The 20,450-nt window shown below is 36.4% G+C and overlaps 1 protein-coding gene across 3 annotated transcripts in view; it reads left to right on the top strand.

The window, feature by feature from the left end:
* Positions 1-20,450, top strand: part of LOC145772660 (adenylate cyclase type 10-like) — an 82,224-nt gene that overhangs the window by 4,146 nt on the left and 57,628 nt on the right. For all 3 annotated transcript variants that reach the window (XM_082584530.1, XM_082584529.1, XM_082584531.1), the window contains exons 3-6: positions 1,064-1,183; positions 2,061-2,336; positions 16,359-16,439; positions 18,481-18,714. In XM_082584530.1, coding sequence (XP_082440656.1) covers positions 1,064-1,183; positions 2,061-2,336; positions 16,359-16,439; positions 18,481-18,714 — 711 coding nt within the window. The remainder of the gene's footprint in view (positions 1-1,063; positions 1,184-2,060; positions 2,337-16,358; positions 16,440-18,480; positions 18,715-20,450) is intronic.

Genomic DNA, 20,450 nt, shown 5'->3' with positions numbered 1-20,450 from the left:
TGTTCTCTACGTCATGTATACCGTATATTATGCATACTATGCTGTATATTAATTGCAAATACAATAAGCGAAAGTATCCAAGTCATCTGTAACCTGCATATGTAGTACAGCATGTGCATTTTCCCATTATCTTGTGCTTGCGCTACCGTTTTTGACCAAAACATGGTCAAATATACGTTTTTGTCAAAATTTTTTTTCTAGTGAAATTTTTTGATACCAAACTCGTGCTTCTAGCACCAGCAGTTCCAAATTTACAGCCGATTTGAGAATTTTGGGGGTATTTCCCCATAAAATGGGGGGTAGCACGGCCAATAGGGGGTGCAACTCCTCGAAACCAGTTTTGCTATTGTTTTTTTCCAATTTGTCAAGGATCAAGATTACCTTTTTTTTTAATTATAAAAAAAAGTTTTTTTTACTCCACCCTAGCCACTGTCCCCATAATGCTAAAATTATCAAGTCCTTGAGAGGTCAGTAAATGACCTCCAATCAGGCTAAAACCTTTACAGTTTTTATTTTCTCCCTCAACTTCACAAAATGAGGGGGTATGCATCATCAAAATCCAAAATTATTTTTTTTGCATACAGTCATGAAACACCCTACTAAATACAAGCACTGGTGGGGACAAGTCAATGGGACACTGAGTGATTCACAAAACAGAACAACACGCCTTGACTAATTATGACATTTGTGCTTGACGGTCTAGCCATAAAAGAACATTTTTTGTTGGGACTATATTCGTTTCATTTCTGATTGCTATCCTATATTTAAATTGAAACTTATTAAATTTTGTTTTGTACAAAACACTTTAGTTCGAGCAGTCTTGGTTCAAAATCATCATCTTTCAAACCTGTTATCCAAAACGAAACAAAATTTTGCAATTTGTAGACTTTACCAAAAGGAATTTACCTATAATTTCTATCATGCTTTTTCCGTAACTCTTTGTTTTCTTGAGAAAATAAACCTAAATAACGCAAACACTTTTTATGTGTAGTGCAAACGATCTTCATTTAGAATAAATTTTGTATTTCTCATAATTATCTATTTTTTCTGTTGTCATTTTTAGGAATTACGTCGGGATCTTCCTTCCCTCACTATGGTTTCATTTGGCGTCACAACAGGCCCAGTCTTTTGTGGCGTGATTGGACATGACGAACGTCATGAGTACACTGTGATTGGGCATAAGGTTTGCTTCTTTTTATTTTAAATGGTGAAAAATATAGAAAGGAAAACAACAAAGTTTTTTGTTTATTTATTTTTTTGGTTTTATTTTATGTACCGTAGGCTACAAGTACCTGCATCTTTAATAACTTTCAGTGTATTGTGCCAGGTGTTGCTTTCTGCTCATTTTTTAATTTTAAATGCTTCAAAGTTTCACATATAGGTTGTTATTTTTTGATGAGTAACATGTGTGACTGTCTACCTTCACAACCATAGCTACTGGCATAATTCGTTCTAGTTCTTAGACGTAAAGACATTTTGGAAAGATTGATGACGCAGTTTATTGGGATATCAAACGTTAAACAGTCAGATAAATGATCGAATAGTTCTACTTGTGAGATCATAGATAAAATAGACAAACAAAACAAAGTAACCTTAGCGGGTTTAACATATTGTATATTAGCCTACACAGAGATAGCCTATACATAATAATTTTAAAAAAAATAATTGAAACGTTTTTAACACGTAACGGTACGTGTGTCCCCATCAGGAATTACTTAAATCTGCAAAACACAGTCATATAAAATGAAAATTTTAAGATAAATCTGACTATGCACTATAACCGTAACGACACTCCGGAATGAAAAGCGCAAACTGAGAGGCACATTCCACGGCACATCCACTAAGTGCCGCTGAATGGAGAGCCTTCCTGAAATGTGTTGCTTAAGCGCACACCCCGAGAGCCAAACCAATGCCGCTTAATCTAAGTCGGTCGCTCAACCACTGAGCTAACGAAGCGAGTAAGCGACTATAACCTTCTATTGCTTCTCCACCCTGGGTTAATTTGTTAGAGTTTATCTCTTCGTTGCAGCATCGTCTAAATACCATTCCTTTAATTGCAGGTGAATCTTGCAGCCAGATTGATGATGCATTATCCTAACATGGTATCTTGCGACTTTGACACATATCACGACTCAAAGCTGTCAAGCGACATGTTTTCTCAGCTGCCTACAAAAGCAATGAAAGGCGTACGAGATGTGCGCGTGTATCAATACAAAGAGGGAGAAAGGAAAATGGTTAACTTTCTAGTCTTGAAGAAACCAGAATTGCCTATCATAGGAAGAGATGCAGAAATAGAATTGTTCATGGAAGAGCTTAAGCGACTCATGAAGTCTGAGGTAAAAACGATATTGATTTACTCATGATGGTAGGCTGGCCTACTCAATTAATAACGCTTAACTATGAAGTGTTATTCATGCATTTTTGATACATTTCTCCTTTTGCTTATGTTGAAACTTTTTATTTTTTTCCCTTAACACATGAAGTAAAAAGCGTGTGGCTGAAAGACATCTGCATCTTGTCATTAGGTTCATTTACAAGTGTTTATTTGGATCTTACACCAATTTGAGTTTGAGACCCTTGCGGTAAATGGAATGCAGGTGTCAAATTAGAACCAGCCTACGTGGTATCATCATCATCCATTTGTCTTTTCTTGAAAACCTTGGAAACCTGACGTTTGTCCCCGATAGTAAGGGTCTTCCAGTTTTTGCAGCCCTTTTGTCATGCGGTTGTTGGTCACAGCCCTTCCGGTTGTTGGAGTTAAACCTATCCAGATTCTTTGCAATGATGTCTTCTTTCACCAACTCTAAACATGTTTTGTTTGATTTTTTACCCCTGGACAGAAATCTTTTTTGGTATTATTAAAGCCTTGTCATCGGACATAGGCTACGTTCCACACGTCCAAACAATCGGAAAGGGGGGCTTGTCACGGCTGTTTTTTACTTGTAGGATTGTAGGATAAAAAGTTGTAGGATAAAATTCCCAAATCCTTCGTCTGTATGCGATGACCGAAAGAAAACACTCTTCTGAAAAAGTCCTTTCACGAAGTGTATTTCAAGAGAGCACAGCAACACGGGCTGTTAAAAATAGCACGCAACACGGCACGCACTAATGCACAAAACAACTTGTCATCAACAAGACATATTTCTGGATAAATAACCGAAATTTCGTCTAGCTAGTACGCAAAGCAGAACAGTTTAATATCTGACCAGCTTTCTCAGCGACAATCGGACAATCTATAGAATGACGAAACTCATTGCTATATTTCAAACGCACACAGCCCGCCTCTGTGACGTAACATTTAAATACTTTGTTGAGTAATTTCACACGAGGTGAATCTGTCTGATGCAATATTTCCTAATTCACACGAGTTAAATCTGAATGATGCAATACTTCTTAATTCAAGATGATACAAGAGTTCCTCGTTTACAGAAATATTCCATGACGTAGACCCCAGGTAAATTATGACGATTTTATGTTTTATCTGGGGAACGATTGTCCGTAACACCTTTATTGCAACCACAGTGCGGTACTATTTTAGATTCGAATAGGCTAAAAGTTAGTTTACCAAAAAAGCTATAGCCTATTAGAAGAGCTTAGACTATAAGAACTATCACGCATGCAACAAAATGACCTAGTTGGTTTGTATCACCACTCGCACCAAACTGTACAAACAATGAAACATTGCAATTGTAGCATTTTCCAAAGCAGAATAGGTGTTGCCATTCTAAAAAAAACGACTACTTATTTTAAGCTTAATACTGTCCTTCAACAACTCAAACATAATTTTATGTTCTGGATCAGCGTGGTCCAACTGCAGGCTCGCGGGCCAAACTTAGCACGCGAGCTCCGTTTTTTTTTTGGCCTTCGAACTGATAGTCAGCTTTGCTTTAATCTAGCAATATCACTTCAATTTTTGTTTCTTTGTTACTGTAATTGACAAAAAAAAACTTTGTGAATGATCCTTTGTGATGCATAACAATACCACTTTGTTCAAAAAATTTTCCCATGGGCGTGAGAGCTAGTACACAGCCCCCAGAGCATCAACTTCAATTATGTGAACTTGGAAAATGGAAAATTTCTACAAGTTTTTGGAAGTTAGTGTCAAAAAAGAAGTTTCCTCTTTTAAAAGATGCTGTTCTGAACCTGTAAGCCACTCTATGTTTGGAAGTACATACATTTGCGAATGTAAGTTTTCGGCAATGAACAATATTAAAACCAAAAATCGAAATCAACTCGGAAACTAGTCTCTTTACGCTTGCCTTCGCATGTCCACAACTACGAATCTCATGGATAGTTGGATACCAACGCTATCGCCTAAAATTTCAAGTTGATAAAGTTAAAGATGAACCACTTTTAGGGTAAAACAATCAGTAGAGGTTTTAGAGAGTAGTAACTATATGCTATAGGCTTTTATAATTTGCCAGCGTTAAGCCTATGAATCGCTATTTAAAAACATTGGTCCGCAAGATAAAAAAAATGTTTTTGGCCCGCGATGAAAAGAAGTTGGACCACGCTGTTCTGGATAATTTAAGAAAAAATTCTTTAAATAAGTTTAATTAATTTTGTAGGACAGAAAAGGTTTAAAAGGGATGATGCTGTTATACAGTATGTTATATTTTGTTATAGGCTATTGTATATGGCGCAGTGACGATCGGTGAGGGAAAGCAAGGAAAGCAGTGCTTACCTTAGCAAAAACTATGCAAAATATAATGACTGAATTCTAGGTTTAACTTATTATTTTTATCACGTCTATTTTAACTTGAAAATTACTGTATTCGTGACTAGAATTACTCGTAACGCTTGTGAGTAGTACAAGTCCTCACCAAACCGCATGTCTTGCCTATAAATGCCAATTGACGCAAACGCTTCTGTCAGAAACAATCACTGAGGCTCCAGGTAAGCAACTATCAAACTTGCTTTCCCAGATTCAAAAATGTCAAAAAACGCCTTCGTTTTAACCAATCCTCACCCGTTTTGCAAAACGTCACCAGCGCTGCTTAGCCAATCAGATGTGTTATGGTTATGGTAGGTTAGTTGTGCTTTCCCAGTGACGTCAATGCGTACATTCGCTAGAGCGACTAGACTAACTCGTCAGAATGGTATCTCGTCACGGTAAACGCACAGCATCATAATGCCAAAAAGCTTGTTGCTGTTTTTTGATGTCTCCTCGCCATGTACTTTAGCCTACTGTACTAGCTTTCATAGTCATGCCTTTGCCCTTTTTACAGCGTTGATATAACGTTACTTCGCCAATGAACGTTCAGGTGCGGATGCAATATTTAGTTTGTTAAGCTTCTATACGCAGGAGGCAAACTTATCCAGCTTTTTGTACAAATTGCTTGCAGTTGTAATGTTTAGGCCTAAGTGTTAGTTTTTGTAGTGTAGGCTTAACTGAATATCTGAGAATGAACATTCATGACGAATTAAACATTTAGACAACTATTATTCCATGTCTAACACAGGATTTTGGTCCTGCAACGTTAAAATTAAGATTGTTCATGACTTCTAAACATTAAATGGATGTATGATCACGACATAGGCGAAGCACAATTTGACAGATTTTTATTTTTGATTTGTTTTGGAAATGCTCTCAGAGCGCACCAAATTGGAAGTGTTTTTCAAAAATTTCTGGGGAGGCCCCCCAGACCCCCCGCTGGAAATGTTGCCGAAGGCAACACTCCTTCGGGCTTCGCCCGACAGTTACGCCCTTCGTGCCTACTACCTTGCTGCAGCATATTTCTAAGTTGCTTTCCCAATGGTTTAAGCCACCGAACGTCACTGATATGGCGCTACACTGCACGAAAATATCTGTAATCACTAAGTGGTCATATTCAAGGGGTATGTTCAAGGGGGTAAACGGCGGCCCAGAGACATAAATTTGAACTTGTTGGAATTGTCATATCATAGTACATATTTTCAGCAATAAGAGCATGACGTTCCTCCAAATACCTTTCTAAGTTCCCCCTCCCCCCTTAATAAAAGTAAGCCTTGAGACTCATGAGCTACTTTTGCATCATTAAAAGTAACGTATCGTTCAGCAGTGGTCTGCTGCTATCAGGGATTAACTAAACATCTAAATAAAAACTAGAAACTTGGTGCCTCCGAGAGTAAGGAAAAAATCAAGAAGAAAAGAAAAAAAGGTGAAAAACGGAGTGTTACATCCAAGCTTAAACTGAAGACCGAAAGTCAAAGTCACTTTTTGGAAAGTAGTCCATCAAAGACTTTCAAGGCAAGTATTGTTTTATAGTTTTATTTTTGAGTTATTAATTGCCTTTACTTCCCAAATGGAAGTGTTATAATTTGTTTGTTTTTTTATGTAGAAAACCTGTCTAAATTTAAAACGCTTGTGCACGTTGAAATAACTAATATAATTGGCATTTGTCTCTCATTCCTAACTTTTTTGTTATTTCAACTGTAAACTCAATACCGCTTTTGTCACTTTTGCTCCAACAACGTTATGCAACATTAATCGGCAGAGACAAATGTCTTTGTTAAGTCGACGCGCTAGTACTTTTGTGGACTGCCCTTCAGAACAAATCATGGATTAGCACGGATTTTATTCTCTCGTATTTTCATTCATGTAAATTCATTCTCTACTATAAAATTTTGACAAAGTTCCTCCTGTAGGATTACAAATCAATCTCCATCTTTTCCAAACGCACAAAAATTTACGGTCAACCGTTTGCTTAACCGGAGGCAAATTTCTGACGTAGGCCTAATAACGCTATTTTCAGATAGTAGCCTACTGATTATTTTTGCAAGCATTGCAATTATATACTTGAACATGTTTTATCTACTCTAAGCAGTGTAGCTCAAGTGCCGACAAGGCTCCCACGTCTTTGCTTATTTTTGCCTTTTACCGAGGTCAACCAGGCATGTTGTAAGAGCATGTTTTGACATAGCCCAAGGATCAGCTATAGTGTAGTTTCATTTATATAACAGATTGCTTACTAAGCTCATGACAAAATTTGAGATTCGTAAAAAATTGTCTTCAGCCTCCTCATGGGGCCCAAAAATCGAAAAATGGGGTCAAAAACGCATTTTTTTTGCAAATATATTTTTAGTTTGGGTAGATACAATATTGTTTAGATATATCTAATTAGCCTAAGAAAAAAAATTTGAGTCATTTGAACTATTCCTTCAGCTTCCTCACAGCTTCTGAAAATTTCCATTTTGCTGAAAATTTCGCATTTTTGTGGGTGGTTACATGATACATAATTGCTTTAGACATTTTGCCAGCCATAAAACGTCATTGTATTTCTCTTTATAGACCTGCTCTAAGCTGTTGCGTCATTTTTTAATGAAATTGGGTTAATTTGGTAGGAAAAAGTGACGTCTTTTATTTGAATTTACGTCACTGACGAAGTTTGTAGTTATGTAACCACAAACAAAAATGCAAAATTTTCAGGAAAATTAAAATTTTCAGAAGCTGTGAGGAAGCTGAAGGAATAGTTCAAATGACTCAAATTTTTTTTCTTAGGCTAATTAGATATATCTAAAAAATATTGTATCTACCCAAACTAAAAATATTTTTGATAAAAATTGCGTTTTTGACCCCATTTTTGGATTTTTGGGCCCCATGAGGAGGCTGAAGACAATTTGTTTCGAATCTCAAATTTTGTCATGATTGTTTTCTCACTCATTGGCACCATTTCCCTACTACCCCGAGAGAATTTTAAAAAAAAGTTCAAAAACGAGCCACCCTATTGCTTAGGCCCATAAATACCACAATTATTACACTGGCCATCAAAGCGTCGAAGATATTTTAAGTCGAAGTGTAGAAGATATTTTAACGGTTCCAGGGCGATTTTTGGCCACTGAATCCGAAAATAACATCGGTTTCTTTGAATTGGCTCTAATTTTTTAGATATTTTATGGTTTTGCTCTAAAAAGTGGGTCATTCCATATCAAAACAGCCAATATGAAGATATCTTGTATGTGGTACCTCTCAGATGTTGCTGAAAAGTTGTCATACTATGCCTGAGTCTACCAAACAAAAGAATCCTAAGTTTCAGATCAATATCTTAAACGGCTTTTCCATGGCGGCTATTTGAATTTCGGGCGCTACCCTCGTTTTTGACTTGGGAGTGGGGGTAACGAATAGCAATTTCAGCCATTTTCAGAGCCCCATAACTTTTATTGTAATTGTGGTAGAAGACTAAAAATTGCTGTGCTAGTTGATTATAAAGTATACTACACAATTTAATAGTAAAAAAAAACATTTCGTGATGCATAGGTGTTAAGTGGGTCATCAAAATCCTGTTTTTTTGGCCGTATAAGTGTTTTTTTCAATTTTCAAATGCTTCTACCACACAAACCAATCAAAATATTTCTCTAAAACCTACGATTGAGTTCTCGAAAATACAAACTTAACCAAAAGGATTATGAAAATGTTCTGACACTACTTACACAGTTTCTTATAGTCAATAGATGATAGATAAGCTGATTTGAGCTATATGCATTTTACATAATGCAGAATTATAGTACAAACTGAAAACAATTTAATTTTTGAACACGACTTGATCATTTTCCTACAATTTTATCGCCACACCATAGCTCATTGATTGCAGGTGGGTACTTTTTCATGGGTGAGTTCACTTCAGTTTATTGTTTTGCTGGCGATAAACAAACAAAAAGTGCATACAAATTGAGGGTCTATCGGCACAACAGGATGGTAACGAAAGACCTGTAAGGTCATCTGAGGTGAAGAGGTGAAAGCATCATTTTGAACATAGATTAATGGTCAACAGTGTCAGCATTTCAATGTTTATGATCACTAAGCATAGAACCTACCTATTTTCACTGTTTTTATGATAAATCATTGTTGAATTTTCTCTGACCTACATTACGGACTTGAGATTATTTGCTAAAAATTACCAAAATGTTACATTTTAAAGACATAAAATTTATAGTGAAAGAGTTTGACCAACAAAGATTTATTTCATGAAATGAAAGAATAAATGTATGTGTTTGTCTGGTATAAATTTTAGCGTGACCATAAAATGCCCACGCGGTCATTTGGGGACTCTAAACATAGAAGCAAAAATGGGCCATTTCTGCCTGATAGGGTTCTCAGACCCCCATAAGATCTCTGTTAACGGCACCACAACTCCCAAATTCAAGTTGGCAGTAAAAAAATTTCCAAATATTACAAATAATTAGGTTTTAGAGAAATAGTTAAATTGGTTTGGGTAGTAGAAGCATTTGAAAATTGAAAAAAAAAAACACTTATACGGCCAAAAAAACAGGATTTTGATGACCCACTTAACACCTATGCATCACGAAATGTTTTTTTTACTATTAAATTGTGTAGTATACTTTATAATCAACTAGCACAGCAATTTTTAGTCTTCTACCACAATTACAATAAAAGTTATGAGGCTCTGAAAATGGCTGAAATTGCTATTCGTTACCCCCACCCCCAAGTCAAAAACGAGGGTAGCGCCCGAAATTCAAATGGCCGCCATGGAAAAGCCGTTTAAGATATTGATCTGAAACTTAGGATTCTTTCGTTTGGTAGACTCAGGCATAGTATGACAACTTTTCAGCAACATCTGAGAGGTAGGCCTACCATATTATATTTTCTGTTTAGATATGGAATGACCCACTTTTTAGAGCAAAACCATAAAATATCTCAAAAATTAGAGCCAATTCGTAAAAACCAAGGTCATTTTCAGATTCAGCGGCATCAAGTACCCCAAAACCGTTAAAACTTTTTTGGCACGAAAATGTGTGTTGACCAGTGTTATCCATCTCAACTAACGATGCATTGAAACTAGCAGATGCAGCTCCACCTAGCCAACAGCCAGCTAGCTGTATTATTTTATTTTGACCAAAGCATAGCTGAAGCGTTAATAATTTTACACCAAAATTCAACTCCAGCAAACTGTCATCCTTCAGTTGTGCTCAGACATTTTGTTTCGTATTAATCACCGGAGCAAAATTGTGCGTTTTTTCATCGCTTCATTGTTCTACATTCTTTCAATGTTACTTTTCAAAATTTTTATGTTGTTTTACTTTTCACCTCTTTTTACTTTCCTGACCGCACATCTAATTCATCTCCACTGCCAATTCGATAGTTTCTGACATTTTTTTAAAGAAATTACACGTGTAGAGTGCTGTCTTTACTTTGACGCGTAATGCTCTTGTTATATAATTGCAATGTTTTTTTTTTGCTTAAATGTGTATTAATTTGCCTTGCAATGTTATGATTTTTCTAATTGCAGTGTTTGTTCAAATTTTTTTCATTTGTCGGATCACCGTTTCGGATAACGTATTACACACTGTTTATTATTTTCAGGAGAAATCATGAGAGCGTGTCAATTGGCAGTGATGCAAAAAGCCTGGTTCGATTGGGAAAAGAGCAGCGGAAGACTCTCACTGATTGAGAGACGAAAGGCCTAAGTTACAAAGACTCCCCAAAACGAACTCCAATCCACAAAGCAAATGTATAAAGACATTATTCGAATCATACCAGATTTAAAAACGAACACATGCCACGCTCACATGATTTCTCTTGAAAAAAATAAATGGAACATGGATCAGAACTGCTACCTCTGACATTTTCTATCGTGATTGATGTTGTGGCTGAAGGGGTAAGTGAGGACTTGTTAAGCGAAATGTTGTATGCGGATGACCTGGTCTTGACCAGCTAAAGCATGAAAGAATTAGAAAAAAAAATTGAAAATGGAAGGAAGCATTTTAGACAAAGGTATGGAAGTAAATCAAGAAAAAAAACACATGTAATGGTAAGTGGAACAGAAGGTATACTTGTAAAGAGCAAATCGATCCATGTGCAATATGTGGCAAGAGAGTGATAAGAAATTCGTTGCAATGCAAGAAGTGCCAATACGAGAAGAACTACAGCAAGACTGGCAAATTATTTTATTTGTGGAAAATGTGATAAAGGAAAAGGTTTAGTTGAGGATTGCGAAGAAAGTTTCTGTCATGGAATTGAAACAGTGAAAAACTTCTGTTATTTATGTGATCAAATAAATATAAGCAGTGGATGCGAAGGAGTAGTGACAAGGAGGGCAAGGCTGTTTTGACAAAGTTCAGAGAATGTGGGGAAATGTTATCGGTAAAATGGTGTTCGTTTAAAATAAAAGGGAAAGTCTATTAGAGTTGTATGCGGCCTGCAATATTGTACAGCCGTGAGACATGGATACTAAGAGAAAGTGAACTGGTTATTCTGAGAAGAACGGAAAGGGCAGTGGTGAGAGCAATGTGTAGAGTAAAAACCAGGAAGGAAAAAAGACAGAACCACTTATGGCCGTCTAAAAAGAAAATGGAAAAAACAGGTGAAGATTGAGGAAAACAAAGTTGGACTGAAGGAAGGTGCCATGGACAGAATGAGATGGAAAATAGAAGTGAAGCCAACAGCTGCAAAGAAAGGATTGACCACGGAAACCGAATTTAGATGATGATAATGTACAAAAAAAAAACCAGCAGGTCAAAGCTTGCTAACGCCGTACAACGCGATAAACATTCGATATCATTTAGAATTATTTTTAAGGCTTTTTTATATTTTTGTGTCGTTTGTTTTTGTCACTATGCGCCACTCTTCATACTTTTTCTGTATATATGCCTACTGTACTCTTCAACCCAATTTAAGTTCTTTTTCTGCATACTCTCGCAATTGAATCAATCGTCTTGTTGGCTTATCAAGAAAATGACTTAGCCTATCTTCTGACAGGTGTCAAACCCACAACAATGCTTGATATGAACGACTCGGTTAGCCTACATGTCTTGTAATGCAAAGGAATTTATTTTCACAAGAGTCAGTTCAATCATAAATAGCTAAAAATCGATTTCGATCAGCTAGAAACTAGATCATCTTCAGTTAAGCTTATTCAAATAGAATAAGATTCTATATTAGATTGAATAAGATTATAGAATAATATTCAATATTCAAATATAATAAGATTCTATTTAAATAAGTTTAACAGAAGATGATCTAGCTTCTAGCTGATCAAAATCGATTTTTAGCTATTTATGATTGAACTGACTCTTGTGAAAATAAATTCCTTTGCATCTTATTAGCTTATCATTTCTACTTTCCTTTTTTGATAAGTTTAAGATCGTGGTTCTTCAACCCCACACTATTATAATTTGCAAGGAAGTATTGTAGGAACCTGTGATAAACTTGTATTGTTTACAACTTTTTATAAGATTACTTCACCATGTATAGTAACGACCTTGGAATTTTGTGTTTAGGCCTACGTTATCTTAAATATGTTTTTTTTTTTGGTGCGTAAGTTGAAGCGCGGGAACGTTTTAACGTTTTTTAACGTTTTATTTTTCTCTTGTACGCAAATAAATGGCAAAATCGTCATTTCGGTATAGGGTGGCAATTGACTAGTAGACCGTATGGTCGTTTCGTTGTCTCCCTGTCGGTATGGGAACTTGTGTAACTTTGCATTGTGTATATTAATTGCATATTTCAAACATGTACCTATGTTCCTGTTACTGACAAATAAAACATTGATTGATTGATTGACCTGTTTTAACCTGATGCTGCGAGTTTGCTTATTCTAAAATCTTCGTAAATATCTTCGAATCCGTCTGCTTGTCTTTCAACATGTCCATTAAAATCCCCTCACCTAAACACTAGCTTGTTTCAATCCCACTCCACCGCCAAATCATCAAAGAAACTTTCCTTTTCTAAGCAATCTTGGAAACTTTGAGCAGCATACCTTACACAGATTACTTCACCATGTAGATATTAACGACCTGTTTTAGCCTGATGCTGCGAGTTTACTGTGGTAATAGCGATTCGCACTAGCTTTCGGAACACAGTTCCCTAGTCATGTGCTTTGACGAATGGTGTTGAAGTCAGTGTGTCGCTGTTTTATGCGGTTGTTTTGTCTGGCTTGAGGCTGCAGCTGTCTTGAAAGCTGTCTGTTGACTTTATATGTTGTCAGGCGTTATTGCTCTAAAATTTTGTCGAATCAGTTGATCAATAGATCTCAGTAGGTGACGTAGTAGCCTACTCTGTCAGTCGGTCTGCTTATGAAAGTGGCCTCGTTGAAGCACAATTGCACTGTATCGCTCTCAATTTTTATAAAATCTTTTTCCATAATATTTGCGTTTTTCAATTTTGTGAATAAAGACTTTACAGTAACATATCAATTCTCAGTAACATCCAGTGACACTGTCAACCAATCAGAACATGTTTAAGTGGCTACCGTCTAATGATGACCCTTCTAGTACGCAGCCAGAGAGTTGATCCGTGCTTTGAACTTAGCTTGGTAATTACAAAAGAAAAAAGAGTTATTATTTTGGTGAGAATCGAACCAACGCCATCGAAATGTATTTCCCAGCCCTAACCCTTTATGCCACGATGACTATGGCGGAACGTTCACTTCATTTACTTTCTATCAGAACTGTTTGCGTTTTTGCTCTGTTCCACTTCTAACTTCTGATTGGTTGAAACGCTGTTCTACCTGTAGCCTACTTCTGAGTGGTTGAATGCTTTAAAGCTTTACTGGCTCTTACAAAAGTTGTTATGTTAAAGTGGCTACCTCTCGAAGCAGGGTAACTTTCTCCGATGTTAATAACGATTCATGGGCTGATAAATGGTTTCATCATCTACGACTTGTAAAAATACGTCGGTTTTAAGTTAGCACTTTCTCAGTTCACCTTATGACTAAGCTCTCCCAATAAGGTCATCAAACCTGTTGTTCAAGAATTGTTAATTGTTGTTGAATTTTGGGAGTTCTAAACTATGTAATTATCTGCTTTTTTTCTAATCTGTATAGGTGCTTTAAATACTTCAAGACAAACAAGTTTTTTTTTTCATTCATGAAAGTCATACTTACAATTTTAAGTTCTAAAATTTGCAATTTCTTATACAGTATATTCATTCTGAAAATTTGCCATTCTAAAATTTGTTTGCCAATGTTGTATTGCAATTCTAAACTCTGTAATTCAAATATGCGATAATAAAAGAAATCCTTGAGACTCATGAGCTACTTCTACGTCATTAAAGCAGCGCAACGTTCAGCAGTGGTCTGCTGTTACCAGGGTTTAACTAAACATCTAGATATAAAAAAAAAAGAATAGAATCTCTGCAGCTGAAAACTTTGGAGTTATATTTGGGTTGCTCGGTTTCGTTGCTCTTTAAAAAAAAATTATTCATTCCACTGTTAGGCTATAATGTATATAATTTATAATTGGCACAAGCAATTACTTGTCAAGCTAATTGATTAAGTCAAGCCTAATTGTCAAGCTAATTGATTACACTGATCAACACAATTTTTCTTGCATGGAATTTTTCAATGGATTTAGGGTAATTTAGGAGCGCTGAATCCGAATCTGGTGTTGGTTTTTGTTCATCACATCTCGTTTTTGGGATATATAAAAACTTTTTTTAATTGATATTTTTACCGATTCAGGATATAAAATTTATGTTGCGTTTAAGCACCCATGTATGGCATAATGTTTGCAATGGCAGGCAGCTATTACCTTAAGAATGCTTTTCCAAAACTACTTTTGCGATTGCATCCATTTCGGTCATTATTGACTGCAGTATACAAGCACTAAATAAATGAATGATATTTGAAAAAGTACAATTTGGAGCATTTTTCTCATCACTGGTAAGGCACCATCACTGAAAAGCTGATTTTTTTTAGTTATGTGTATTTTTAATAGAATTCAATTTGCAGATTTAAACTGAATAAATGCAAGAAAAAGTAATTTTGTCACCTTAAAACGATTTGTGCAGTGCTGTAAAAACCCAAAGCATATCTTGGTACAAACAAATAGAGTCACGCTAAGATACCAAAGTTTTTTATTTTGTAGCTGATCTCTTATGAACTACCTAAGGGACATCTATCATCGAACCCCAGCTGTAATTTGCCATCATCACTTTGATGGCCTGATGGAAACGCTTGCCCTGCACCTCATGTATGCCGCCAAGGTTGTCTGGAAACTCGCTCAGGCAGCTGTGCATGTGGTGAACTTTCATGCTCATCCTACTCCCAAGTTCATGCAGGCTGATGAGAAGCTACTACACCATCTCTCTGTAATTTTCAGCTTTCTTATTCCTAAGGAAGTTATACACCACATCAGCAAATGCATTCCAAGCTCGAGCCTCAATGGTAGACATGGTAGTCACGAAGTGCTGGTCCTTAAGCAACGTTCTACTCTTAAGCCCTTCAAATATCCCTGCTTTTTTCTTTTTATGGCTAAGGCTAAGAAAGTTTCAACTTATGTAGTCACAACAGTTCCCGGACCAATCAAGTTTTTTGAAAAATTGTTTTATTAGTCCAAGTTTGATGTGCAGTGGTGGCAAAGTGATCTTTGTTCGATTAACCAGCGGATTGTTTATGATATTTTTATCCATTCTTTTCTTACCCAATGTTGTTCGTCGGCTCTACTATCCCGGTAGTATAAACAGCAAGGATACTTGGTGTGACCTTCTTGTCCCAATAGGAAATTCACCATTTTAAGATCCACTCAGATCAACTACGGCATGTTAATCTTTTTAGCACGACTTTGATGTTTGCATAATTCTGTTTCAAGAAGACAGAGTGTCCCATAAGTATGGATCCATGTTTGTTCCCATTGTGTAGAAAAACTAATTCTAGGCTTCTTTTCGAGCTATTAATAAAAAGCCTTCAGTCACCTGAATGATATGCAGGTATACCTATAGAAAGAAGAAGCCCCTCAACATCAGCGCAGTAAACAAGTTGGCCGTTCAAGTGAAGTGCTTTCTCAATTTGGCCTCTTTGTCCCGATAAAATGAAGCGCTTGTACCGGTTTTGAGAAGAAGTTTCTCCTGTAGTCTGAAAGCTGCTTTTGTGCGTGATTGTGTGGTGTCAAACTCGTGAGTGAATGAGCAGCTTTTACGTAATTCATCAATATGGAACTTGCATATTGCAAAAGAACTTGATGTGATAGAGGAAATTTAAGCGTAGATTCCAATTCAGCACCCCAAAACTATCCTAAATCAGTTCTCAAAGTCCATGCGAGAAAAAAAGTTTTGTTGATCAGTGTTATTATCCTTGTACTTGATGCTTGACCAGCAAACTTGCTTGCTTTGAGTTGTCTCCACAACCCTATTCGGACTGAAGGGTGGACGAGTTCCGTCCATACCTTTAGCAAAAAAAACTTTTAGCAAAAAAGCAATAGCAAAACCTGGTAGAGTATGTGTGTCTACTTAAAATTTCAGCCAGTTTGTCAACAATTTTGCTCTAGCTTTGCGAAAAAAGCAACCTTGTAACGTTTTTATATCAAAAGTTATTAGCAAATGAAAGTGTGGATGGAATAAGTCCACACGTCAGGCCTTTAGCTGCCAAAAATAGTTTAGTCCGAATGGGGTTAAATTTTTAAAAATACTTTTATTGTTTCTACAGAAATTGGGAGGAGAAAGACGAATAATTATTTTTGAAGGCGAAGCTGGATACGGGAAAACACGACTGATGCAAGAAATTGAGGTATTCACTTACTTTATCGTCATCGGTATATTTGAGTAAAAATATAGAAAGCTTGAAGTTAACAATAACAAATAAATCTTGGAAATTGACTCTAGACCAGTGGTTCCCAACCTTTTTATTGTCGCGGACCCCTTTAGACAAATTATTAATTCTGCGGACCCCTACCTAAATTTTGCCTGAAGCTCAATTAACATACTATTGACTATTGTAATAATTATGCTCCTCAACTACTGTACTGTGCCATATTGCATTGCCGCTATGACTCCTGCGGCAAATATCAGGTTAAACAGTTGCTCAAATAAGAAAATGAATGAATTGTTCAAGAAATGTCGGCAGTATTTGAATATTAAGGAGACCCAAAGTGCCAGGCCGAAACTTTTTTAACGTAAGCAAATTTAATGAGAGGGCTGTTGTTGCCTTTCCTGAACTAAACGAGTGAACTGTGGTTGAGTTTTTGACAATGCAACACGCATGTCATCTTCAACGTCCAGGCGATTTCGATGTTTAGTTTTAATTGTAACAAGACCAAGAGCTGAGAATCCTGCCTCGCAAAAGATAGTGGTTATGAATGGTAACAAAACAATAATCGCTTGCTTTGCCAAGAATGGGTAGGTTTCCAGTTGTGAGCACCAAAATTCTTCCACAGTTTTTCAATGAAATTCAATGCGTAATAACTCTTTTGATCTCAAATCAATTAGGTCATCTTTAGTCTTTACTGAGATCGTCATCGCTAATGTTGTTCAAGTCAAAAAGAAAAGGATTTCGAATCCAAGTTGCAACTTCGTTCGGCAGATGTTCTAAATTAAAATAACGTCGAAATGAGATTTGCAGGGTTTCCAAGTGTGCGCAAAATTTTTCTCTCATAGAGATCAAAAGAGTACATTCTCTTTGAGTTTCATTCATCAAGATAAGATCTTCTAACATTGGAAAGTTAGCGTAATTACCTGCTTCCAATCTGCGTTTCCAAACCGTAAACTTGGCTAAAAACGCTTTCAGTTTTTCAGCTGCATCAATTATTGTCACACCTGGTCCTTGAATGCCACGATTTTGAGAGGGGACTTCTTTTTGCTTTCAAAAGAGTTGATACCTCATTTTTTAGCTGCTGCAGTCGTTTTAAAACTTCTCCTCTAGATAACTAACGTACCTCACATTGATACAAACGTACTTCGTAATCTGACCCTACTTCTTGACAGAGCGCTTTAAAAAGTACAGTGGTTTACAGGTCTGTTTTTGATGAAATTAACTTTCACGCAATTTGTCAGAATTTCTTTGAGACTTGCTGGTAAAGTTTTTGCTGCCAAGGCGTACCTGTGCAAGAAGCAATGCGTAACAACCACGCGAGGAGCTTTCTTTGTTACTAGAGCAGCAAATCCGGATTTGTTCCCGAGCAAAGCTGGTGCTCCATCCGTGCATATAGAACAAAGTTTCTTTTTCCAATCAAAATTTTATTTGACAAAAAATTCTTTCATCTTGTCAAATATATCACTTGCCCTTGGTAATTTCCAAAAGAGGCTCACAAAGCAAAAACTCTTCTTTCATTCTTTCACCATGAACATAACGCAAAAAAACAAATTTTTACCAAACAATTTCTTGCATTTAAAGAGAAAAATGAAAGTAAAAAGATCGCTTTTCGTTTTTTTTTTTCCAAAATTCATCAAGGTAATCACGGACCCCCAAATGCTTTCTCACGGACCCCCAAGGGGTTCGCGAACCCCAGGTTGGGAACCACTGCTCTAGACTGTTTGATTGGCTTCATTAAGATAAGTTTCTACCGGGAAAGACACTGATGACGTATTGCCACAAGTTGAAGATCCTTACATTCTTGTAAAAACGTAACCTGTTTAACTTTATAAACACTAACTTCAGACAGGAAGAGCCACTTTTGAAGTTTACCCCAACAACCTCTATGTATAATCTTCAAACGGCAATTGTTTATGATTAAAATAGAACCACACCTTCATTGTAGATATCATACTATCCGATTTCCTGGTACTATTAGGCTATTAGTATATTTGTAAGTCTTCTCGTTTTTTTCTTGCAGTGGCTGGCCTCCTGCGAAAATGTGGAAGTCATTGCCTACACTCTCTCTATCAACGATTTAAATACTCCCTACTATGCCATCAGAGTACTCATTGGCTTGCTTTTAAAATCCTGGAATGTCACAAATTCTGACAGCAAAGAAGAAATTTTGACAGAAATTTTAGGACTTGCAAATGCTGATTACTTCTGCTTGTTAAATGATGTATTAAATATCACCTTTCCACTTTCAGCTAAGGTAATTACTATATCAAGAAAAACAACTACAGTTGAAGTGAATAAAAGATAACAGTAACTTCTCAAGTACATGCAGCTCCACACAAAGTGAAAATCACATGACTTTTAGCTTTTTTTCATTTCAAGATGTAATCAGGCTTATGGCAATGCTTGTCCAGTAACCTTATTTAGGCTGTGTTGGCCTGTCCAACTCTAACCTTTCGTTATAGCACTGCATATGTTGGTGGTAAACGCAACGTCAAATCTTCCACTTTTAACAAAAATAACAATTTGTTGTTATCATATCTCACAAAACTGACGTGATAGGATAAATCTGAGGCCAGCTTCGGATCCAGCACCCCAAAATTACTCAAAATCAGTTTTCAAAGTTTATAGCGCAAAAAAAATCTTTTTTTTGTAGACCAGTGAATGTCTAAAATAACATTATTAAAAGTAACTACGGACAGTGGCCATGCAGTGTTTCGATCTTCCGATCTCGTGTCGAAGCGGCGCCCTTTCGATCGCCGTTCCAGGGCTCTCACCATTCGGTAAATGGCTGTAAAATTACGTTTCGGTGGAGTCTGAAATTAAAAACTAAATCAATTCTCATTGGCTTATTAAAATCACTCTTAAGATCCATCATCTCAAAACTTTAAGACAACATTCTACTTTCAGTTTACTACGCTGAAGAGATCGGAAGATCGAAACACTGGCCACTGTCCGTAGTTACTTTTAATAATGTCTTTTTAGACAGTATCTGTAAAGAAATAAAAAAAAGAGTCAAAAGTCATGTAAATTTCACTTTGCATGGAGCTACATGTACTTGAGAGGTAGCTGTTATTTTTTTATTCACTTGTTGACTTATGCATATCAGTTTGTATCCTCTGTGGATCCTTCTCTGGTATCATGGGCCAATCCTATAGATGTTTGCTGGTAGTGGTACACCCCTTTATTTTCTTTGAATCTTAATACGATTAAAGTATTTGGCTTTTGTGTCAAACGCAGTTAGAACAACAAGGTTTTGAAACCCCGTTTTTTATTTATTTTTAAGTGGTAGGCCTACCGGTAGCCGAATTGTAGAAAATTGTAGAAAGTGTATTTATTATATGGGTGAAAAGGAGCAGTAGCTTCTTATAGTTACCTTAACCATATCGATGCAGCTTTCACACTAAACGTAAGGCTACAATTTGTACAACCATGGCCACCTAAAGATATGGCCTGATTTGTCACATTTTGCAGAAACTTCCAGGTTTTTCTAACTTTGGGCGAACGTTTAAATAAATTTTTCTAAAAATTAGGTTTTTACGCCTTCTTTTCTCTTTTCCCCAAATGACACAATAGGTTTTAACATTCTCACATGTTGAAAAACAAAGAAAATTTGATTTCGAAGATTTTAGTCAGACTGTTAATTTTCAATAACAGTCTGATTTTGCGTTTTTCAACTTACTTTTTCTCATTTGCTACTGCTTCCCCAAGGCAACAAAAAAGTTTTATGTCATTAGTGGTCACAGCGGTAAACCATAATCTCTTCGTGGGAAAATTGTAACGTAAGATTCCCAAATCCGTTCGTCTGCATGCAATGACCCAAAAATAAACACACTTTCGAAACGTCTATTCAAAAGTGTATTCCAGTAAAATTAGCCCGAGGCTATCGAAATGACTGGTGCAACGCCGTACACCTAAAAACTGTCACTACAATACAAATTACTTGGATAAAAGACGGAACTTTTGTCCAGCTAGCAAGCACTAAGCCAACAG

Source organism: Aplidium turbinatum, chromosome 6 (genome assembly GCF_918807975.1).
Source record: "Aplidium turbinatum chromosome 6, kaAplTurb1.1, whole genome shotgun sequence".
Lineage (NCBI taxonomy): Eukaryota > Metazoa > Chordata > Ascidiacea > Aplousobranchia > Polyclinidae > Aplidium > Aplidium turbinatum.
The sequence above is the reverse complement of the archived record's forward strand: the minus strand, read 5'-3'. Positions and strand labels throughout refer to the sequence as shown.